We start from the raw sequence: 25,877 nt of genomic DNA, 5'->3' as shown, positions 1-25,877 counted from the left end.
GGAATATGTACATCAAATCTGTTGCCAAGGCCGCTGGAAAAATGGTCGGATCCTTCTATCGATCCAGTAGATATCTCACTGCTGATGCAATTCTCTATCTATATCAGAGCCAGATACGTCCAAGGATGGAATACTGTTGCCACATATGGGCAGGAGCTGCTAGAAAAGACTTTTCCTGCTTTGATAGGGTTCAAAATAGACTTCGTGGCCTGGTGGGAGATGTCCTTTTCTGAAAACATTATCAATAATTTTCCCCACTCTTTATCTGTACCTAAACCTAAACGTAGATTCCATGATCAATGCTTCTTTCTTAGAACTGCACGCCTGTGGAATTGTCTTCCGTTTTCCTGCTTTCCAGCTGTCTATAATATGGTTGTCTTCAAGTCCAACGTGAACAAGTTTCTGAAGAGCCGTTCCACTTAAGTTAACAAATTTACCGAACTTCCATTACTATCGATTACTATATTGTCCTTTTGACTACTCTACACTCTTTAACCCTTATCCTTGAGTCGCCTATCGGCCTTGATAAGTGGTGACGTCTATGTAAAAAAAACAGTCTAATTTCTTGAATTGTCTCTGTGTATGTGAATGTCTGTTCAGAAAGAGATGAATGATCTGAGCGGAAAAGAAGGTGGGCGATAAAGAGGGAAAAACAGTGAAAAAGTAGGGGAGAGAATTTTAATGAAAATGTGTTGCACTCTTGCTCTGGGCAACGTCAAATAGCCCTGCTAGTTTATTAGAAAAAGCATTTTAAAAAAATAAGGGGAAGCTAGAAACAGTCCCTTTAGTCGGGACCATCTTCCCTGCCTTCAACAGGCTTCCGCAACCCTAACCTCGGTTCGAACTTGGGTAGTTCATACCAAAAAGTAAAAAAAAAGTTTGAGTTTCCTACTTTCTGTCGTCTCTCCTGAAGTGCTCCCCTTCGTTTCGAAAGTCCCTCCATACGGATCTCAAATTCGCGCCTTTTTTCCTTCAATTCTAGTTGCGTGTATACAAACATGTCATTCTTTTTGTCTGAAAGCGTGCGTTGCAACGTCTTCGTATCGTTATGTGCCAGTTTGTCAGGGGATTCTGGATCGATACCCAATGTTCGGGCGTCTTCATCATCATCATTTCTAAAAAGAGAAAACAGCAAGATTTTATAAATTAAATATCAATTAAATATTCATTGGGAAAATTCATTTCATTCATTAAATCGACGAAGCCGATTGTTAACTCTGCCTTCTTCCATTGATTTTTTTATGTAAGTCTTTCATAACATATGTAAGTCAAGAGACATTTGGGGGTAAGCGTTATACCAGCCGACTCAGAAAACAGCAAGCCCCCTCTTTTGTCAGTCCATGAAATTTGCGAACTAAAGGACAGAATAGGGAGAAGCGAAGGTTATGTGGTGCCGAAAGGAAACTTATTGGGTGAATAAAAAAAACTCTCATATTGTTACATTTAACGGGAGATAATTGTTTTATAACTTAAAGTTATTTCCCTTATAAAGAGACATTTGGAAGACATTTTGAAGCGGGATTCATCTGCCTTTGTAAAAGATATTGAGACAGGATTTATCTGTCCGTTGTAAAAAAAGTTGAGATATGATTTATCTGCCCTTTGTAAAAGATTTAAGAAGGAGTTATCTGCCCTTAAGAGGATACATGATCATAATACACAAGGAAAATCAAAATTGATGATACTTTTGAGAATTAACTCGTCATCATCCGAATTATTTCTTTAAGTTGTGAAATTATCAAACATTTTATAATGTTAATCTTCAAGGAATCGTTTCATCTGTTTATTTCTACACTGACCGGATAGAAGTCCTAAGTAATTAAATATTGTATTCTTAGTATCGCCTGCACTGAGGATTTAACCATCAACCCCAGAAGAGTATGATTTGAAAATGAATGTACCAAGTATATTATCCGTTACGCTATGGGTCCTTGCTGGAGGTTGAAGGTTTACACCTCAGTGAGGGCAATGCGCATTCTGCTACCCTCGTGAAAATAAAGGGTCCCGTTCGAAATTCCGTGAAGATCTCCGAGCTGACAAAAAGTTTTCCCCGAGTTTGACAGATGAAAGATTCCTAAGTTCGGGAAGAGACACCTGAAGAAGGTCGAGGATTACATCCACCGAAACGTTGTGAAAATTTATACTCAATATGAGAATAGTAATCCGAAGAATACAAATAATACGAATAATCAATCCTCATCTAAAAAAAAAAAAAAAAAATCAGAAACGAAATTATTTTGGGTGGGGGATATGAACAATTCAACACAAGCCCAATTAGTGATCCAATGGGTCGCAATCTTTTCTAGTCTTGCTATTTATTTGCTTCCCCACGAGACCAAAATGTGGCACAAGGTCGATTTTATATAGGAGAAAACCAGCTCCCCAAAAAGAGGCACCCTTGAAGTAGGCAAAAATAAGAATTGCCTTAGTATAGAAGGATTTCCCCTACATTGACTAAGGATAAATTAACTTAAGTGTAGCATCAAAACATATACTACCCTTTGATCTTAGAGGGTTTTTTTTTTACATCTCACTGACCTTGTCGAGGACGCGTTTTATGAGTATTCCCCTCGTTTTGCATAGTGTTTATTTTATTGTAAGAAAATATTCATACTTTGCTAAAACAGGAATATATGTCAGTAAAAAATAAATACTAAACTATCTGTGACCCGTTGGGTCAGTATATGTTAAGGCTAGCTATGGAATAGTGAGTATATTAATTGTGACAAAAATATGCACACTTGGCCACCACTTTAAACATAAAGAATTACATTGCTTAATATCTGGAAACTTTTTATTTGCGGAAAATTTAAATGCAATATTCGTTTTCAGTATACCTGAAAACCTTTAGAAATCGTTATTTTAAAGGAAAATGTTAAGGTGGAAACCAAGTAAAAATTTACAAATCTTCTATTTTATATTTGCTTAGAAAAGTTACATTATATAGTGTTGGTTATCCGAACATTAAAATTTGTCTGACGTCACTTCCGCCGAATGGTTTTGTAAATAAAGAAGTGCGACTCTTAACGAAAGCACTTATAACAAGTCAACGGCTTTGTTTTTGTAATGTTAAATGTTTTGTGTTTGTTTTAGCGTCTCAGATGGTAGCATAAAAAAATGAATTTAAAAAGTTAAAAAAAATGGAAATGAAAGAAAGTATTTTTTCTTTTGACTGTTTGATAACGATTCCAACTTACAACGAAAAATGTAAATAAAATTCGTAAAATGTCGATGAAAGAAAGCAAAAGGGATTTAGCTTTGTTTTTATTTGCATATTTTAAACGCAAAAAAATTTCCGTAAAAAAAAAAAAAAAACCTTGATGGTTTTGTTTTCATGTAATACGCATGCGCAGAATTTTTGAAACCGGAAGGACGATTTAAACACCTAAGCAAGCAAGCTGATCTGAGTTTTATGATTATATAGATAAATATTTAAATTTTATAATAATAGTTTCGAATATTTTTCTCTTTTAGAAAATATATATGACAGAAAATAATATATATCAAAAAATAATGTTAAATAATATATATTAAAAATATATATATTAAAATTATAAATTAAAAAAAATACACGTGTGCGTGTACTTTTATTAAAACTTTAATCGAATTATGGTATCATTTGGTCATTAAAATAATTGAATAAAATGTTTTTTTAAGAAAAATATGAAATTTATTTTTTGTATTATTTGGATTGTTTGGACAATTGTTTTATCTGAGTTGTTTTTCTCACAACGTTTCGGCCGATGTAACCTCAGACCGTCTCCAGGTGCATTCACACGTGATGTTATTCGTGAATGATGCTACGATACGCTAGGTGTATCAGAATTTTTGTAGGAATTTTTGACACCCCTAACACGAAACTGCGAATAAAATATAAAAAACTCGTAATTTCTCTGTTAAAAGTGGGTTATTTATTTTCTTTATGGATTATACTTCCAAAATAAACTATTAAAGTTGTTTTAAAAGTAATAGAAATATATATTTTTTAAAACAGTAATGAATTTTCCGAACTCAATATTTTTCAATTTTTAAACTTTAAAAATCTATCAAAATTTTTCTATTGATTCTATTTTTACGATATTTTCAGGGTCAATGTGAAATTTTATGTTCTTTCCAATAAATCGAATATAATATTTTAGACAAACGTTTTTTTTTAATTAACGCCCCCCATTTTCAAGTTTCTATTAAAAAGTAAATGATTAATTTACTCAGCGAAAAGTAAATAATTAATTTACTCACAAATTGAAGAGAAAAGGTCAATAAATAATATATTAAAATTTAAAACAAAAACAAACGTAGTGTTTTTTAGAATTTTACGTGTAAAGTTTGAAGTTTGAAACCTTTTTTTAAACCACGTTATTTGTTTCTTTTTCTTTTTTTTTTTAATGGAACCTTGGTCCTTGCTCCTTTAATTGAAAATGAATTAGGGCTTGAATTACATTTTTCGAGGAGCTATAAGCTTGGAAAGACAGGGGGTCGAATAATTCACGCCTCCCATTTTGAAATGTCTATTAAGAAGTAAATAATTTATTTATGTACCAAAGTATTATATATCACAAATTGAAGAGAACAGGTCAATAAATTATATATTCAAATTTAAAACAAAAAAAAAGAAGTTTTTTAGAAATTTACCTGTAAAGTCCGAAGTTTAAAACCTTTTTAAAAAAAAAAAACACGTTATTTTTCTTGTTTTTTTTTAATGAAACCTTGGTCCTTGCTCCTTTAATTGAAAAATAAATTAGGGCTTGAATTACATTTTTCGAGGAGTTATAAGCTTGGAAAGATGGGGTGGAATTATTCACTATTTTCACGGAATTTCTGACACACCTAACGATACGCCCTTAGAATTTATCCCCGTTTATATATTGTTGTGGTTGCAAGGTTGAACAATAATTAGTAAGGAAATACAATGAAGACGCAAACAACAAGATAACGCAATAATAAGTGTATTAAGGAAAAGGTATATTTACAATATGTACAAATGACGGTGTCGAGTCAGAGAGTCTTAGTGGGAGGACATGTACGCTCTTCGGCGTCACTTCCGGTGGCATTTGAGTAAGACACCCAAGGCCAACCTAGGCTTGCCATTTATAGTGTTATGTTATTCGCATATGCAAATAAGTGGTTGCCACCACAATACCCCCCTCCCAAGATTTGAAATCACACAGATTTCACTATCTTTTTCTTTTTGGGTTTACCATTAATGGTTCATTCACTTTTCTTTTCCTACCTGATCTTCGGGGTTCAGGTGCATTTTGCGGCGGTTCCAAATTAAAAGATTCGTATATGATATCTATGGTGTCCTCCTCTTCGACTGTTGTCGTATCATCATCATCTTGGATATGACGTTTTTTTATCTGATTTAGGTGCCTTTTATGTATATTCTGTGGACCTTTAATCATGTATGTACAATCACCAATGCGTTTATCCGCTACTCCACATTCCCAGTAAGATGTGTTATTTCTGTAGCACTTAAAATATACTCGATCTCCCGAGTTATATTTCTTTCTTCTCGTGTGTGTAGTGTTTCGGATAATTGCCTGCCTTGCCAATAGTTTGTCAAACGCTGATTTTACCTTTCTGGCAAACATTAGATCAGCTGGTGATATGTTTGATGGTGTACTAGGATGTGGTGTAATCCTATATACTTGCAAGAATTGTTGCAAAGCTTTTTCAGTTGGTGTTCCAATGGATTTCTTTAACGCTCGTTTTAGCGTGTCCACGAACCTTTCCGCGAGGCCGTTCGACCTTGGATGATACGGCGGAGTCGTGATGTGCTTCACCCGGAACGTGTCGCAAAATTCCTTAAACTCTGCGGATGTGAACTGCGTTCCGTTGTCAGTGACCAGTGTGTTTAGTACACCGAATCTTGCAAACAACTCGTGTAGGAACCCTATTGAGTTGTTCGTTGTTGGATTCCTGCAACGCATTACCTCCGGCCATTTTGTGAAACTATCCACTACAATTAAATAATAGTTTTCACCTACTGGACCAGCGAAGTCCATGTGGATTCTCGACCATGGTTGGTCGGTTTTCGGCCAAGGTTTGTGTACTATAGGTGGAGATTTTGCCGCTAACTGGCATCCTTTACATTTATCAATTGTTGTCGCTATGTCAGTGTCCATGTTACGCCAGTACACGTAGCTTCTCATTAACAACTTCATTCGATTTATCCCCGGATGTCCTGTGTGGAAATCTCTTAACATCCTATTCTGCAATGTTTTGGGTATTACCACTCTCTCGCTGTATAGTAACACATCGTCACATATGGAGAAAACTTCCTGCACCTTTGTGTCGTTATAATTTTCTCTTTTATGTCCTTTATATATTCGTCTTTCTCGGCTTCCCTTTTAATGTCCGACAAAGTTACGGGTAGTTCCTTAATGATGTTTGCTACCATATTTTTTACTTCAACATTTGTCCGAATTGCTGCGATGACTGATTCTTCCAGATTGTGTTTCTGTGGTATCAGTCTTGACAGTCCATCCGCATGGCCAATCTTTTTTGATGCTAGATGTTGTAGCTGGAAATCGTAATTAAGTAGTATTGTACCCCAGCGCAGCAATCTATTTGCGGTGTATACCGGCAATCCATTTTTTGATCCATAGATCGTGACTAACGGTTTATGGTCGGTTTCAAGTATGAATTGTCTACCATATAAATATCGGTGAAATTTATTCACGGCAAAGATTATGCTCAACGCTTCTTTTTCGATTTGTGAATATGCCCTTTCGGCTGGTATCAGCGTTCTCGAAGCGTGCGCTATTGGTTTTCTAGACCCATCCGGCATAATATGTTGAATGCATGCTCCTAAGCCGTAGGAGCTAGCGTCACTAGCGACGACTATTTTTAAGTTTGTGTCAAAGTGCGTTAAGAATAATTCGGATGTTAGTGCGCTCTTTATTTTGTCAAAAGCGGTTTGACATTCTTGCGTCCAGTTCCACGGTGTATCCTTTTTAAGCAGATTATTTAAGGGGGCTCGCAAGTTATGCATTCCTTCAATAAAAGATTGGTAATAATTTGCGAGTCCCAAGAAACTCTGCAAGGTTGTTACATTATCGGGTGCTGGCATATTTTTTATTGCCGCAGATCTGTCTGGGTCTGGACGTCGTCCATGTTTGTTTATTATGTGTCCAAGATACTTAATCTCGCTCATACAAAAGTCACATTTACTTTCTTTTACTTTAAAGCCGAATTCTTGTATTCGAGTAAATACTTGTTTCAAATGTTCCTTATGTTCTTCTAGGGATTTGCTCCTGACAACAATGTCGTCCAGGTATGCACATGCGCACTCAATACCACTTAGCATGGTGTCCATCGCTTGCTGAAAGACGGTAGGCGCTACTTTGATGCCAAAAGGCAATCGGTTGTATTTGTATAATCCCTTATGCGTATTGATGCATAGTATTTTTGAGCAATTCTCCTCGACCGGTATTTGCAAATACGCGTCGCTCAAGTCTATCTTGGAGAAGATATTACCCCCATTCAACTTCGTGAATATTTCCTCTGGGCTTGGTAGGGGGTAATGGTGATCTTTTAATAGGGAGTTGACCCCGGTCGAAAAGTCTGCGCACACTCTAACTTCGTCATTCTTTTTCTTTACGTATACGGTGGGGGCTGCCCACTCGCTGTGTTCTATTTTTGATAGAATTCCCATCTGTTCCAATCTATTTAATTCTTTATCAATCTTTTCCAACCCAGCGAACGGAACATTTCGCTTTTTTCTAAAAATTGGGCTGGCGTTTTCTTTAAGTTCAAACGAGGCCTTGAATTTATTGCAGCGACCTAAGTTAGTCGTGAATGCCTCAGGAAATAATTCTTTTAAATCGTCTTTTATATTTACTGTTGTTGGAGAAGAACATTCTAATTTTTTACAGAATGTATTGATTGGCTTATCCCATAGTCCGAATTTCTCAATTAAATCTATTCCAAACAGATTTTCACTATTTTTTAGTACGAATATTTTTAATTTCTTCGAAATCCCTTTCAATTTTATCGGGAGGACAACTTCTCCTTCAAATTTTATACCACCACCAGTTACCGTCCGGGCTGCTTTACTAGTTTTCATCATGGCCGGTTTTCCCAACTTTTTCCACGTATTCAGGTTTATTATAGAAACATCGGAGCCGGAGTCGAGTTGTAACTTTATTGATGTTTTAAATATTTCCACTTTTACGTATTTTCGCCGATCTTTGTCTAATTTTGTATTTGATTTTGTTTGCTGTACTCTCTTTCTGGTGTAATCTTTATATCTGCAGCAATCGCTTTTGTGTCCCACCTTCTTACAAATGTAGCATTTTTTTTTCTTATAAGGACAATCTGATTCCCAATGCTTTTCTGCACATCTCTTACAGTTATATCTAGGAAGAGGCTTGTTATATTCTGTACTATATTTATGGTTATTATCTTTGGAATATCCCGTTCCATTGCTTTTCTTTGTAAAGTTCTTGGTTGGTGCGTATGGTTTTCTAACTTTTCTTACATATGCCACTCCGGATTCTTCTATATTTTTTAAATCCTTTTTTAGTGTAATGGCCCTTTCACAGTCCTCTGCTAGTTTCTGGAGGGTTAAATCTTGCTCAGATTCCAGCTTAGACAACACTCGTCTGCGTATTTCTGCATTTTTCGTGGAAACTAACCCTTGAGCGAAGATTAGACATTTAAAATCTTCTACCGTTAGTTCTGCAAGCTTAAAATTATCGCAGTTTTTATTGACAACTGATGCGTATGTCAAATAATCTTTCTTAGATTCATGCACAGCCATCTTTTATGAAAAAGAGATATATTTGGATTAAATTCTTTTAGTAATTTTACAGCTTCCATGAACTCTAATTCCGCAGTTTTTTAGGTAATATGTAATCTACGAATTTGCTGTGTTCTGATGTACCCAATTTTCTGAGTAAGAGGCTCACTTTCTGACTATTTGGCCAATTTTTACAGTCCAGTTGAAAAACATCCTTGTATCTTGTGTAGTATGCTTCAAAATTCTTCTCTTCCTCAGGCACATAATGAAATGTGTCCATGCTATTAAAAATAGTTGTATGGGAGAAATTAACACTATCGACATTTTCTCAATTACTCTTTAGTAGTTCCAGTGTTTTAGCAAACCGTTCCTCTTGTCTTTCTTCATATTCCAATTGTAGTTTCTTATGCCTTTCTTCCTGTTCCAATTGCAGTTTTTTCTGCTTTAATTGTGCCATTTTCTGCTTTTCTTCTTGTTCCTGCTGCCATTTCAATAATCTGTCCTCTCTCTTTTCCTCGCGGTCAGCCTGTGCCTGTATTTGTGTTTGCAAAAGCTCGTTTTGTGTAGCTTGTCTGCGTTCATCCCGCTCAGCCTGTGCTTGTAAAAATTGCATGAACATTTTTGATAAGTCTTCCATGTTTTTTTTTTTTTTTTTTAGTGTGTAGTTTAAAAAAATATTGTACCATGTACCATATACACCGGTTTGGGTTACAACAAAAAAGCAAATTGCTGTAAGCTCCTGTTTTCAATAATAATATCGCTGCTTGCAATAATATATTCTTTTTGCGAGTCACGCTGCAAAAAAAAAAAAATAAATAAAACAGGTTTATCTGGAATCACGAAATGGAATTGACTTTCCGTTTTTAGGCACTTACTAATAAGTAACTCTTTCCACAAAATAAAAGTTTGGGTTTTTTTTTAATCGAGTCACAATTGAATAAATGTATGCAGTACATTTAGTTCTTTGAGTTTTTTTTCTCTAGTATTTTAGTAATTAAAATACCTCTTAAATTGAGATTACTTTTTTCCCGTGACATTTTACTGTATTATCCGTTATTCAGTGACAACTTCAAGAAAAAATCCTTTCCTTGAATTTTAGTTTTAGCTGTGGTATTTCCTTTTAGTACCGACGTCAACCAAAACATAAATTAAAAAGTCCTTTAGTTGTTGTTTTGTTTACGGAGAACAGTAATTAGAATCCACTGGTGAACTTTTTTCGTAGGTTACTTCCTTGCTTTTCGTAATACGGGTCTGACCTGTCGTTTTTGCGACAGAACAAAGTTCGCTTTTCGTTTGCAAGTTGGTCCTTTAGTAAGATTTGTCGTGTAGCGACAAACAAAAATTCACTTTTACATTCGTTTGCAAGTCGGATTCCCAGAAAACGGCGTAAATTGTCGCTTTTGCCACGTTAGAGTTTTTTTTTCACTTGAGTTGAAACTTCTCTTTAGCGTAAAATCCGTTTGCTCGTCAACACTTTCCATTCCTTAAAAAAAATGGTCAACCTTTGCGTTGTACTTTTTTTTTTTTTTTTAAATAGTTCTTCGTCAAACTGTTATATTTGACGCTTCATATCTCATCGCCAACTGTTGTGGTTGCAAGGTTGAACAATAATTAGTAAGGAAATACAATGAAGACGCAAACAACAAGATAACGCAATAATAAGTGTATTAAGGAAAAGGTATATTTACAATATGTACAAATGACGGTGTCGAGTCAGAGAGTCTTAGTGGGAGGACATGTACGCTCTTCGGCGTCACTTCCGGTGGCATTTGAGTAAGACACCCAAGGCCAACCTAGGCTTGCCATTTATAGTGTTATGTTATTCGCATATGCAAATAAGTGGTTGCCACCACAACATATATCGTGTTAAGAAATGAAAAAAATGTAATATGTGGAATGTTACGACCCAAATGCCGAGGTTATCTAAAGTTTTTTGGTCAGCACCGTTGTAAAATAACCCAGCGAATAATTCGACAAGGCAAGAAAACAAGTGACCGGATATAACAACAAGATTATATATATGTATTTGTAGCGGTGTCAGAAATTTCGTGAAAATAGTGAATAATTCCACCCCATCTTTCCAAGCTTATAACTCCTCGAAAAATGCAATTCAACCCTAATTTTTTTTCAATTAAAGGAGCAAGGACCAAGGTTTCATTAAAAAAACAAAACAAAAAAAAACAACGTTTTTTCTTTAAAAAAGGTTTTTAACTTCGGACTTTACAGGTAAATTTCTAAAAAACAGTACATTTTTTTTTGTTTTAAATTTGAATATATTATGTATTGACCTTTTCTCTTCAATTTGTGAGTAAATAATTATTTACTTTTAGGTGTCTAAATTAATTATTATTAGACATTTCAAAATGGGAGGCGTGAATTATTCGACCCCCTGTCTTTCCAAGCTTATAACTCCTCGAAAAATGTAATTCAAGCCCTAATTCATTTTCAATTAAAGGAGCAAGGACCAAGGTTCCATTAAAAAAAAAAAGAAAAAACAAATAACGTGGTTTAAAAAAAGGTTTTAAACTTCAAACTTTACACGTAAAATTCTAAAAAAACACTATGTGTTTTTTTTTTTAAATTTGAATATATTATTTATTGACCTTTTCTCTTCAATTTGTGAGTAAATTAATTATTTACTTTTCGGTGACTAAATTAATTATTTACTTTTTAATAGACACTTAAAAATGGGGGGGGCGTGAATTAAAAAAAAACGTTTGTCTAAAATATTATATTCGATTTATTGGAAAGAACATAAAATTTCACATTGACCCTGAAAATATCGTAAAAATAGAATCAATAGAAAAATTTCGATAGATTTTTAAAGTTTAAAAATTGAAAAATATTGAGTTCGGAAAATTCATTACTGTTTTTTTTTTAAAAATATTTCTATTACTTTTAAAACAACTTTAATAGTTTATTTTGAGAGTATAATCCATAAAGAAAATAAATAACCCACTTTTAACAGAGAAATTACGAGATTTTTATATTGTATTCGCAGTTTCGTGTTAGGGGTGTCAAATATTCCTACAAAAATTCTGATACTGCTAAATTGTATTTGTATATACATCAACTATTTTATTGTGCAATAAAACGCAATAACACACACACGAAACAAACAAAAAAAACAGAGAATGCAATGACCCAACGGATCAAAACAAAGCGGGAGAAATGAAGGAAGTTCGCAATTTAACCAAATTCCCTCTTTGTTTCTCTTTTCTTTATATAAGATATTTAGTCAAACATAAACAATTGTCCGAAGATTTGAGTTTGGTTATTCATGGAAGTGAATAGGATTTGGGATAAAAGGGGGTGGGATTTATAATCACAGAATACTTATCTCATAGAAAAGGTATAATTCGAATGAGATGAATGATCCACAAAAATAAAACATTCAAGTTCAAGAGAAGTCATCGTCCGAGCTTCCAGGAATTTTAACAGTTCCTTGATTATCGCGGTAACACGTCTATTCCTCGCTTTGCAGTAAACCTAGTTCTTTGAAGTGTCTTCCCCTTTTTGCTGCTGCATCGATAAATACATATAATTATGTTGGCCCTTTATCCCGTGCAGATATCCCCAAATTGAGCTATATAGGGCTCGTGACGAATTTAACAATTTCTTCACCATGGAATCTGTCATCCTGCGTCTGCCCCCCCCTCCTGTGACGGTTGATTTCAGAATGAGTTTTTAAAAATATTTTTTTCCGCGTGGTTTCATCTTCGCGCCAACTTTAATTCAAATTACTTTATGAAATATGAAGGAAGAACGACTGTGGAGAGGGTAAGGGAATAAAGAAATCTGGGACGTGACGAAGGATATGGAGGAGCTGTTTGTCTGTTATTTCCATTAGTAACTTCACGTGTGGGCGTCATAAATGACACGCTTTTCTTTTCTTTTTACCAATCGAATAAAAATCAAACATCCTGTCATCTCGCATTTTAACTGACTCTCGTACAGGCATAAACACTTAATCGCACGTAACAATAGTCCAAATTTTTTTTTGTTTTTTTTTCCAACGAACATAGTCGTTAGAAATAAAAATTACAAACAGCACTAAGTTTCTTTCTTTCTTTTTTCTTTTTTAATAAATCCGAGCCTGTTCTGTTTTCTTCTTTTGTCTTTTCTTGGTATGATGTTTGTATATTTTTAGATGAGGAGTAATAAATATTTTTTGGATTGTTCTAACTTGGTGCTATTTGTGTTTTGGATTTCTAACGACTAAGTTTAGAAAAACAACAAAAACAAATATTTCTCACCATTCACCAACAACATCCAGTGTAGATGCACCTGAAGACGGTCGGAGGTTACATCGGTCGAAGCGATGTAAGAAAAACAACCAAGATTAGAACAATATTTCGAACAGTTCAAATAATACAAAAAAATATTGATCAATCCTCATCTAAAAAAATACAAACACCATACCCCCCCGAAAGAAAACAAAAAAAAAATCGATGAAGCAGAGGCGCATTCGAAACAATGCTTCTGTTTAGAGTATAATTAAACCATGATACTTGACTTTTGCATTTTAACTTTAATTCAAGTCATTACGTAAAAACAGTTTTATAAAATCAAGAGTTGGTTCTTTGATAAGACAGGAGAGCCTCCGAAATGAATGTTTCTGCTCAGAGTACATTTGAACCATGATACTTGACTTTTGGATTTTGAACTTTTACTCAAGCCATTATGTAAAAATCCATATATCTATAAAAGTGAATTTGTGTGTGTGTACATTTCCCTACCAAACTACTCTGTCAATTTTCAGTCTACAGACTTGAGATTTGACATAAGAGGTATTGACATTTGGAAAAATCTTTTAAATCCATTCTTGGCCAGAAATTTGGCAGTCAAGGGGTAAAAGTTTAAAGATTTGACCTCTGAAAACTCTACCAACTCCTCCGCCAATTTTGGGTCTAAACACTTGAAATTTTAGATGTAGGTTACTTGGACATGGATCAAACTTTTAACTTGATTTGAACCCAAAACAATAAAGGGTCAAAATTGGGGTCAAAGTTAAAAAAAATTGACCTCCTCGATCTCTAGCAAATTAATCAACCAATTTTTAGTTTAAATATTTGAAATTTTACATAAAGTGTATTCAGACATAGGGCAAGTTTTTAAATCGGATTTTGGTAAAAGAATTTGAGCTCCCAAGGGATAAAAATAAAAGGATTGAACTTTGCGGTATCTAACAAACTATTCAGCCAATTTTGGCTTTAAACATTTTCAATTTTACATAAAGGGTATTCAGATATGTAGCAAGCTTTTTAATCAGTTTTGGGACGAAAATTTGGCTGCCAAGAGGGCAAAGTTGGAAGAGTTGACCTTTGCTGACTCTACAAAGCTCCTCCGCCAATTTTGAGTCTAAACACTTGAAATTTGAGATGTAGATTACTTAGACACGAGTCAAACTTTTTAATATATATATATATATATATATATATATATATATATATATATATATATATATATATATATATAGTTATGAACATGCTTAGGGCCCGAGCAAAGCCGGGTTGAACTGCTAGTAATTTTATAAAATGAACGTTATTTCACTACTAAGTTCTGCAGGAGGGAACCATAGATTAAAGCTCAGTCGAGCACTTACCATAAAAATAACGACAGAGTAGAGGTAGACACGCAACGCGTCTTGTGTGGGAAAGACATTGCAGAGAGGCATGTGGAGTTTTTCTGCCGCTACACACCAACAGTGAGTTACACAACAAGAGCAGACAATCAATCGATTTGATTGAAAAAAATGGACGATTTCGCCGATTTCAATGACAATAAATGTATGATAGCTAGTTGATCTTAATTCAATCCCGGGTAACGCCGGGTCTCCCTGCTAGTATATACCCATATTTGCATTATATCTCTTTTAGTTTGCCTGTTTCAATTTTTCTCAGAAACTACTGAACCTATCTGGTTGAAATTTTGTATGGCGGCTTATTATAAGGTACACAAATTATTTTGGTTGTCGTTTGATGCATAGTTAGATATTATTAATAATTAACAGGGATTAGTATTTAATGTAGAACTGAGCACAAGTTTAACCATATTCAACTATTAATTTGGCAGAAAGAACGCGTTCTAAATCAACAGGTTATAATTTTTGCCAGTTTTAACGGGCTAAAAAGTGTAGCATCTATATTATATTTCTCTTTGTCTGTTTCTCTTTCTTCGGAAACTACTGGGACGATCTGGTTCATATTTTGCCTGGGCTTTATTTATTATAAAGTTCAGCGATCTCTGTGTTATTGTATTCGTTCGAGGCACAGTTGTGGATTAATAAGGATTAGTAAAAAAAAAAAAAAAAAAAAAAAAAACCCCGGATCGATTTGATTGAAAAATGGTCGATTTCAGTTCGATGACAATACAAGTACACTAGCATGGAACATTAGTTGATTTTTAATCAACATTCTATAACATATGCACATTTTTATAGTAAAATCGAGCTTAGGTATTCGGACGATGCCAAAACATCGTTAATTCACTGCCCGCAGAGCAGCAGCCATTTAGCGTAATGGTTAGAAGCCTACACGGGCGGTAGGGTTTCGATTCTAGCTTGAGGTAGTTGCCTTTCTAGCCGCAGTGATGAGCTGTGGTACAGCGAAACAGTACTGTATGTGGATGACTATATATATATATATATATATATATATATGTATATATATATATATATATATATATATATATATATATATATATATATATATATATATATATATATACTCTTGTTTTCTTTTTGAAAAGGGGAGGTACTTTCTTGGGTAATTATAAATTTTGCTTATTGTATAATATTATACAAGCTGTGATCCTACGGCATTTCAATATTTGATTTTATATATATATATATATATATATATATATATATATATATATATATATATATATATATATATATAGAGAGAGAGAGAGAGAGAGAGACAGAGAGACAGAGAGAGATTAATAAATAGATGAGTAGATACATAACTAAATAAGCTGATAGATAGATAGGTAGATGTTAATTATTTGCATGGGGAAGGAAGAGAGGGCGGACTTTCCGCTGCGTCTTGCCTCTGTTCTTTGTCACTGACGATCAGCAATCATTGTTTGCATTTTTTTTTTATTTGTTTTGTTTCCTACTTAAAACAACTTTACCGTATTTTCCAATCCCTTGGACATTTCCATGATAAAACAAACAAAACAAAAGTTAGAAACAAAGACAAACTCTATCCATGCCAGCTGCTCTTTCCTGTGACGTTACATCGACAACGTCGAACGTAGACTTGCTTAGCGTCAATTATTCATGTGCGCTCTAAAACCAATAACGATTAATCGATTACGCGTATTCCTTTGAACATTCCCTCGTAATTCATTCTCTTGGTGTGGGAAACATAAAATAAATGACGAAACACTTTCTTTTCCATAAAGGTTTGATTATTCATGAATTGCTTTTACTATTTATAGACCTATGTTCGCATGGGCGGGAAATTAAGAGTAATAGCTTTTTTTTTCTTTTACATGTGAGTCACCACTTATGAAGACCCGAAGGCCACTCGAGGTTAAGGGTTAATGTACGTGCAGGGTGATCAGTGAGACAATAGTTTAGTGGTCAACGGTAGTGGAAACTTGGGTAGAATTTTATTATTTAAAGAGGGCATCTCATCAAGAACTTGTTTACATTGGACTTGAAAATGACTATGTCGTAGTCAGTTGGGAAACAGCCCGGGATACAGAGTTCCACAGACGTACAGTTCTAGGAAAGAAACTTTGTTCATGGAATTTGTGTTTAGATTTAGGCACAGATAGAATTGGAGAAATTGTTGACAAACGTTATAGCTAGATGAGTGCTTGCTGTGAAAGTTCTGAAGGAGGGAACCATAGATCAAAGCTCAGTCGAGCACTTACCATGAAAATAACGACAGAGTAGAGGTAGACACGCAACGCATCTTCTGTGGGAAAAAGATTGCAGGAAGGAGAAAAGGACATTGCCTAATTGATACTGACGCCGGTTTTGTACCGAGTTAAGACGCTATCACCGCTGGCTAAGAAATGATAACTGCATTTAAACGTGACCATCGTCATAGATGGCATGTCAGCTGAAAAATGACGTCATCGCTATAGGTCCTAGCAAGCAAGATAAGTGGAACACAGGCTGCCGATAATGAGCAGACATTTTTTACAGAAAGCGTTAGAAAACTTCAAAATTGGATTAAAAAAGATAAACATGATACTTTGTACTGAAACTCATCCAATATTAATAATAAAAATATTAATAATAAAAAACGAATTGAAAGGGAGAAAAGTTGTTAAAAAGTTTAAAAAGAAAAGGAATACGATTTGATTTGTATTAAACTGAGTTTATTCAATAGAAATAAATAAAAATGAACAATAAATATTTTTAAATAAAAAAACAATATTTTAAAAATCAAAACTGAAAAACAAACGATAAATTAGTTTAACTGAAAAACGAACAATAAATTAGTTTAACTGAATAACGAACAATAAATTAGTTTAACTGAATAACGAACAATTAGTTTCACTGAAAAACAAACAATAAGTTAAAAATTAAATTCAAACAAATGTTAGTATAAACAAAGTTACTAAAGCAGAAATATTTCAAACATTGAATATCAAAACTTTTCAAAAATCTGTAGAATTTAATTAAAAGTTTGAATTTTTCTTTTTCTGATATTTTTTTTACTAATATTCTCATTCTCTTTGCGACAAAAATTGTTTATAAGAAAATTCGATGAACTCCATATCAACATTTTTTCAATTTGCTGAATAGTGTGACCCTCATCACAAGAGTCAATATGAAATAATCGATTTTGATCAGTCAAAATATTTAAAGTTATGTACATGGCTAATTTTCTCTAATGAATCGAATGTAAAAAAGAATCGCATTTTGTAAGTTTGTTTATAACTATATAATTATATAAGATAAAATTATTAGTTATATCATTTGGGTATAGCAGAGAACCTCTGTTAATACCATGAAAGTAGCTGTTTAATTCAGCTATTTCTTCAACAGCCTCTCTCCCGGATATTAAATTTTTGCAGCTATTGCATTTCAGTTTTTTGAAAACTGCATGACAGCAATAACCTGCCAAGTATAATATAACAGGAAGTACTTCCTTGCATTGATTAACATAATCTTCTGTTATATTTATGTTAAATTTATAAACATGTAACTCTTGCTCCCTTGTCAGTTCATCCCAGTTAGTTTCTTTAAAATTTTTCAATTCAATAGTTCGATTATTAATTGGTAAGCCCAATTTTAAAACTGACAACATTCTGGTTTTTTTTTCACATTCATACACCTGACGTATCGATATATTATACTGATCTCCACTAAGTTGTCGATACTTGCCTCAAGGTTATCTGTCTGAAACTTTCCTGGTAATATATACACCATGTTCAGTACATTTATACAATATTTAATCAATTCTAAAATTGCGTAAGTAATATGGTGCAAAGCAGTATATGTTTCCTTTGTTAACTTACCAGTTCTTCCAGGAATGCTATTCCAAGTTTCTAACCAGTCACAGAACACATTTAGGAAACTATAATTATCACTATTTAATGTAAGTGGATTAGCATATTTATTACGAAGTCGACAACCTTTATATTGTGTTTTCATATTCAGTATTGCCCACCAAATATAAAATATTTGAATGTATTCTGCGATTTCTTCATAATTTGGCAAGCATTCCTGTTTTCCTAAGGTTAGCAAACCTTGAATAGTATATTCGTTGAAAATTTGCAAAACCAAATTAACATTTTGCCTTACAAAAGTAGTCGGAGAAAGAGTTTTTGAAGTCAACTTGTAGCAATATTTCACAAGTGATTGAGATTCTAGGGCACAAAGTTTATGTAAACTAGAAAATGGAGAACTTTGGGTGTTATCTAATTCATCATTTCCATTATAACAAAACTTTGGGAACATCATGCATTTACGTTCATCTTTTTGGCCAAGCCAATTGTTTCTAATGCATTTTAATATATGCACTGAGTCGAATAATAAGAAAAGAGGGCTAAATGTTCTAACTGGATGGGAATATAAAATTGAATAGCTTTTTTATTTCTTGCATTATTATCTGTTATAACAGATAATATCTTCTAAGCCAATTATTACACGTTTAATTAAAATTCAAATAAGTTCTCAGCTAGAAGACATTTAGTTGGCATAACATGCACAACATCCTTATATTGTGGGAATACACTGCTAAGCATAAAAGCACATGTACTTGTGGCAGGTTCATTGCTGTTGTTAGCTAAGCCAACAATATTACCACCTTTATAATCAAGATAAGGTTTGAGATGTATTTCATCAACAAGTAATGATACTGTGATGTCATTCTGTATTAGTAACTTGAACTTACTTTTAATATACATGAGAAAATTGTTATCGTGTTGTTCAATGACAGGATTCATAGAAGTTGATAAGGTTAATCTTTGAATGGTTGAATAGCATCGTAAAATTACATTTTTAGTGCCTCTTAACAGTCTGTACCCTCTAGGGGAGCAGTTATATAATAAAGAACAAAATACCATCATTTCACTCGAATAATTAACCTTATTCACTGTCATTATGTTAATTTGTTCATATATGAACTTAATGGCATTAAAATATTTCAATGATTCATCTTGCACTAATAGCAAAAATGATAAGATAAATTCTAATAAAGAACTTATGTTAGAAGTTTTCATTTCCTCTTCTTCGATGTCCATTTTTTTTACATGTTTTCCATAAAAATCTGCAGAGTATTTTTCTCTTTTACATGTTTCGGAATTCTATACTCCCCTATAGCACTCATTTCCACATCACTACAGAATACTCTAACGGCAAGTCCGGTTCAATCACGATAGACATTTTAATTTTGGTTCATGGGCATCTCTTTATATGGCATATAATGATGATATTGTCTTGCCTAATAGAAGTCCAATAATTTTTATCTTTAAACGTTAATTTTTTTCTGAATCATCAATTTTATGGAAAGTTTTACGTATCCGTAACTCTAACTGAAGTTCACATACCTAAAGAAATAATTTAAAAGAAAATCGTACCATGTTTGACTTAATACAAAAAAAAAAAAGAAAAAAAAAAGAAAATTTCATGACAAAAAACGATAAAATAAAGAAATAAGGTAAATGTGCAGAATTAGTCCACCCTCGAAAAATCCTTTTAAATTACAACTTTTGTAGGTTTTCGGGGGTGCTGAAAACGAAAACAACGTTTAAAATTACGACAAACTAGTAGTTTCAAAGATATAAAGAGATGTTAGTTAAAATAAAAGGGGGTAATTTAACCTAAAATGACCACCCACTTTATGGCCAATTTTTTCTTTTTTTTTTACATGGGCAGCGAGCAATTTTTTTAAAAAATTACATGTTCGCCTCAAACAAGGGTAAGTGCATCTTTGATGTAGGAATGAACACAACTAAACGTAAAATGAGCACCTACAGTTGACCCCGTCTCCCCGACAAAAATTCTGTTTACACTTTTTTAAAGAGGGTGCTCATTTTACGTTAAACTGTGTTCATTGTACGTTGACTCCCAACTCCCAACATAAAGGTGGCCATACTCATTTTTCTTCGCTTTTATTTGTTAAAAAGAAAGCGCCCTAAAAAAACGATGGCCATAAAGTGGATGCTCATTTTACGTTAAATTTTTATAGAAAAGTAATCCCCCATTTTTTTAAAACTAACATTTCTTCATATCTTGGAAACTACTCGTTTGCCGTAATTTTAAACGTTATTTTCGTTTACAGCGCCACTAGCAGTATCAGAATTTTGGGGGAATTTTGACAACCCTAACACAAAACTGCGAATAACATATACAAAACTCGTAATTTCTCCGTTTAAAGTGGGTTGTTTATTTTCTCTATGGATTATACTTCCAAAATAATATTATTTTTTATTGCCGGCATTTTGTAAACATTTTTTTTTAAATAAAAAAATAATATTTCTATTATTTTTTTAAACAATTTTAATAGTTTATTTTGGAAGTATATTCTCCAAAATTCTAACACCTACAGGGCCACGACATTTACCACAAATAATTATTAATAAACTTTTGGGATAACAAAAACGGTCATAAACTTTTAAAAAAAATTAATCTATTTCACGCTGATATAAATATTGCACAGTAAAATAGTTGAAATAAAAAAAAATATTTTTCTTATTTAGAATTATTTAAACAAGGAATTTCGTTTTTACGATATCGCTTTTATTAAATTGTTAGGTGAAAGTACATAATATTTTCACCATACTTCCAATTTTAAATAAGTTTCTAAATAATAATTTATTATTTCAGCACATAACTTAAATTACATGTAAAATTCATTTTTTATATACATACTTTCATTTTTATTTTAAAATACGTTCTAAAGAAATAAATAAATAAAAATAAAAAGACGCGTTTTCTTTGTTGTTCTTTTTTTAAATAAATATCTTATACATTTTAACACTTACTCTGCTATATTTAGATGGAGTAAAATTAAAATCCTTTCTTTTTATTGCATCAATCCATTAGTAAATTATTTCCTTTTTGGGGGGGAAATGAAAACACGGTAAATTTTGGTCCATTTTCGTACTTACCTCGGCATTTTGGAACTATACATCTCGACGGCATGTTTAAATTTATTTAACCCTCCAAAACTTTAAACCAACTTCCGGTTTAGTCATGAGACACGTGACCAAATTTCAACAGACCGATGTTCATGACGTCACCTGACTAAATAATAGTCGTCGCTAGGCCATCGTATTACGGTAGCCACGATTTAAATCTCCGTTAACGAACATTTCATTTTACACACACACACACACACACACACACACACACACACACACACACATTTAGGCTGCAAAACGAAGAATCTAATGAGTTCCATAGACACTGTTAAACATCAACCTAATCGGAACATTATACATTTTATGCGATTGCAAGTCAATATAACCAAATCTAGTTCATGATGACATCCATTAAGCTAATACCGACCCCTACCTATATATATATATATATATATATATATATATATATATATATATATATATATATATATATATATATAAAAGAAATAATATATCCTTAGAAAGTGTGCATAGATAGAGGATCTTGGCTTGACTTCGTGAACGAAGATCCTATGAAGGGGACCAGACACGCTTGTGGCTGACGAGCCCGATGCGGGACAAGCAGGTTTGGCTCCAGCGGCTGCAGTCAAAAGTCACGTCAGGTACGTCTACTGAGGCTTCCCGGATCTTCCTACTGCAGCGTTTCTTCCATAGATTCTCGGTGCAGAAGACCTCAAAGGAGGTGACAGCCTGGTGAACAGTGCGTCGCCAGGTGCCACGGTCAGCAGCGAGAGTAGACCACTGGTGGTGGTCAATGTGTCAGTCACCGAGGGCCTTTTTCAGAGAGTTTTTATATCGTTTCTTCAATGCTCATCTGTCACGGCAGCCAGTAGAGGGTTCGCCATATAGGGCTCTCAGCATAGATAGAGTATAATCCCTACCGAATTGCATGTTCCTAGTGCAAGAATCACTAACTTCTTGGACAGCGTTAAAAAAGTAATTTCTGCACTACGAGAATCGCTCCAAAAGTAATGCCTCCTATTTTTTCTTCTGTTCGAATAGATCGGGGGGGGGGTTGCAAATTGCATTGATATTATAACTGATCTTATACATTTATGGCCTAAAAATTTTATCTCTATGTCAAAGATATTGAAAGTGTGAGATTTTAAAAAAGCAACCCATCTCATGGACGTGCGTCGGAAGCAGAGATGCGTCATTGAATTCCTAGCAAAAGTGCATTGAGAATGGTGGTGAGTAAGTACAAAAATAAATTCTCGAGCACAAAAAGTCGTTCGTTCTAATTGTTCCACTCCCATCTTTGTATCTCTTCAATTTTTTGAGTTAAAAAATAGAAGGCTTTACTTTTGGAACGACCCTCATAATAAGTCCTGCACTGCCTGTCAAGTTCTAGCCCCTGACGCATCACCGCAATATTGTTGCATCCCTGTGCTTATTTTACAAGTATTCCGATTAAATGTGCTCCAATGAATTTACTGCATTCGTACGCCTCCCTTCTAATTACTCCAACCAACCCAACTAGCAGCAAAATCTTACCTCTTCACTGTAGGCACCACATGATTTTATATTTTGATTGCTTCTTTTCTTGAACTGCTTGGTTTTTGGAATTTCTTCACTATTTCCTGTTTTTATCGACCGTGCTGTCATATAAGATTTGAAATGTAACGGACACAAACATATTACTGACAAACTATCCACACAGGTTACCTTCTAAAAGTTTGGTCCTTATCATAGTAGCTCCTTACACTTGAGTGGCGACACGCCTTGTTTGGGCTGAACAGAAGTAAAATAAAAATAAACTTGTAAAAATATATTCACAAACAGATAAGCATAGAGCTGGACGGACAGACAGATAGGGACATGTCTCTCGTATTGGTAGAGATGTTAATCTTCGTTGGCTGAAAATGATTTCGTTGCGTGTCAAGTCGTTCCTTCTGATGATAAACAATGAGATGGGATTGGATTGATGGACAAAAGAAAATTGGAGGCACAATTGAAAAGGAATGAATGAAGGAAAGAAAAAAGAACAGAAGAAAGAAAGGATAAAATAAAGAAAGAACGAAAAAAAAAAGGAAAAGGACAAAATGTAGAAATGAACAAGAAAAGGACAAAAGAAAGAAAGGAGAAACTAAAGAAAGAAATAATGGGAGAAGGAAAGGATAACATAAGAAAGAACGAAAGAAAGGAAGGAGAAAAGAAGAAAGAGAGAGACAAAAGAAAGAAAAGAAGAGAAATAAAAAAAGAAAGAAAGAACAAAAAAGTGAAGGACAAAAGAAAGAAAGGAGACAAGAAAGAAAGGGCAAACGAAAGAAAGAACGAAAGTATCGTGGCCCTGGTAAAGGATTATAAAGAAACACTCAAACAACGGGTTCACGTAGACTTAAAATGAATGCATTATGTCGAATTAATGGTTCAATATGGTTTTTAAAAAATCACCGCAAAGACGGGAGATATCTATTGACATTAGTATTTAAAAGTCCAAGGATATAAGTAGAAGGAAAACAGTCAGTAGAAAGTCTGCAATTCATGAAAAAAAAATTGGAATAAGAAGCTGTATTAGAATGTGGTATCAAAACAGTCAATTGATGGGGACCTCAAGGCCAGCGAGTCAATTGATGGAGACTAGAAAACCAACGAGCTAGTGTTTAAGAAAGTGGGGAGAATGTATAAAATTAAGGGTTTAAGATCTTCCCTAACTAATAGATACGGGGAAAATGAATCCCGATGCTCAAAATGTATAAATATTCCCCCCACCCTTTACTTTAAAAAAAAATCACCAAAAATCAGGAAATTAACCAATTTTAATGAAATTTTTAGTATTTATCAAATGATGATCGCGGAATATAATGACTAAATTACTTTTATTAAATCCGAGTGGAAATGTATTATTTTATTTAAACAAAAAATATCTTTACTAAAGTTATAGTTTTCAGTAGTAAATAAAAAAATGCAAGACTTTATTTTTGCCTTTTTTATATAAATAAAGCATCGTAATTTGTAACAATAAAAATAAAATAAAATAATTTTTACAGGAACATTGCGAAAAAGCCCCTAAATCCGTATTAATGAATTCTATATAACTCGAAGAAAAATGAATACTCGAACTACCGATATTATCATTGGATTAAGCATTGTTTATTTAATATTTTCACACAAAAAAATATAATTACAAAAAATGTCTATTTTTTTTTTAATTTCGCATAATTTTTATATGCAAGATTTTAATAATTTTCTTGCTCGCAAGAATGTGAAACTTTCGGCGTAACATATTATTTTGTATAATATTGAACAATAATTAAGAAAAAAAATCATTTAAAAATAGGAACATAGAAAAATAATTAAATTAAAAAATGCAAAAATTAATACAAACGTTCAAAAAAGGAATGTACGGATGCGCGACTGGGTGGAAAAAAGAACTTACTCCCTTTTAATTACATGACATCATTTTCACAGGCTTTCGACTGCCTGAAATTTTGGGCCTTAATAATTTTCGTGTTTACAAAATTTTAGTTTGTTGCGTTTTGCGAACGCCAGAATCACTCGGTTTTGGGCTAATTAATTTATGTTTTGTACAAACAAGGTGTTTTTTTTTAACTCAATATTTTAGGAGTTTACTTTACTAATTATCTTTGAAATAGACCCAGAAAACTAATATTTATCTTTTAAAGCATTTTTTATAATAAATTTATTTAACCTCAAAATTTAGCTGAATTGGGTAGCTCGCAGTGAAAACATTTTCATAACTTTTTTTTTTTCACGTGTACAAATATTTTTTTCCTTTTGGAAATTAAGTTTAGTCCTTAATCTTTCAAATACAATCAAAAAGTAGTCGAAAACCTACAAAAAAATTATGATAAATCGGCTTTCAAAACTAAGTCCCCCATTTTTGTCCGTCCATTTTTTGCCCGTGCCTAGTAACTAAAATTGTTTAATTTTCGCAGATTTATTGCTTGTCTTTCTCGAATTAAGGTACTGGATATGGAATACATCCGCGTGCGAGGCTGGAACTTAGTTGATTTGTGGGGGTAGAGTTAACCCTTAATTGTTTTCAAACCCAGCTACGATCCGGAGTAACTGTACCTGTCACTGTTTTGATGATGATGATGATGATGATGATGATGATGATGATGATGATGATGATGATGATTTCGTTTTATAACAACTCCCCATTTATTTAAATATTAGTTCAGCACCAGGCAAAACTGCTAAATAGGCATACACAGAAAATTTTGGACAAATATGGTAAAATAGTTCAAAAAAAAAAATGGAGTGTTTTTAATAGCCCTAAAAGAGCCACTGTGGCACACCAAAAAGTTATTGCGAAATATAAGCAAACACAATTATATAGAAATCAGTTTGTTACAACTTTTCAGAAAGTTTTATAAAAATCCAAGGCATCAATTTTTTTTAATAAGCATAAAAGTGTCAATTTTTAGCCATTTTAAACCGAAAGGTACTCCTAGGCATTGAAGAAACGATATAAAAACTTTCTGAAAAAAAGGCCCTCGGTGACTGGCACATTGACCACCACCAGTGGTCTACTCTCGCTGCTGACCGTGGC

The 25,877-nt window shown here is 33.4% G+C and overlaps 1 protein-coding gene across 1 annotated transcript in view; it reads right to left on the bottom strand.

The window, feature by feature from the left end:
- The window catches only part of LOC145256239 (coiled-coil domain-containing protein 42 homolog), a 67,555-nt gene that overhangs the window by 28,453 nt on the left and 13,225 nt on the right, over positions 1-25,877 (bottom strand). The window contains exon 3 of the mRNA XM_080114888.1: positions 893-1,115. Within this exon, the coding sequence (XP_079971014.1) occupies positions 893-1,115 (223 nt within the window). The remainder of the gene's footprint in view (positions 1-892; positions 1,116-25,877) is intronic.

Source organism: Euprymna scolopes, chromosome 32 (genome assembly GCF_053919585.1).
Source record: "Euprymna scolopes isolate OS-2025 chromosome 32, ASM5391958v1, whole genome shotgun sequence".
NCBI classification, from domain to species: Eukaryota; Metazoa; Mollusca; class Cephalopoda; order Sepiida; family Sepiolidae; genus Euprymna; species Euprymna scolopes.
The sequence above is the reverse complement of the archived record's forward strand: the minus strand, read 5'-3'. Positions and strand labels throughout refer to the sequence as shown.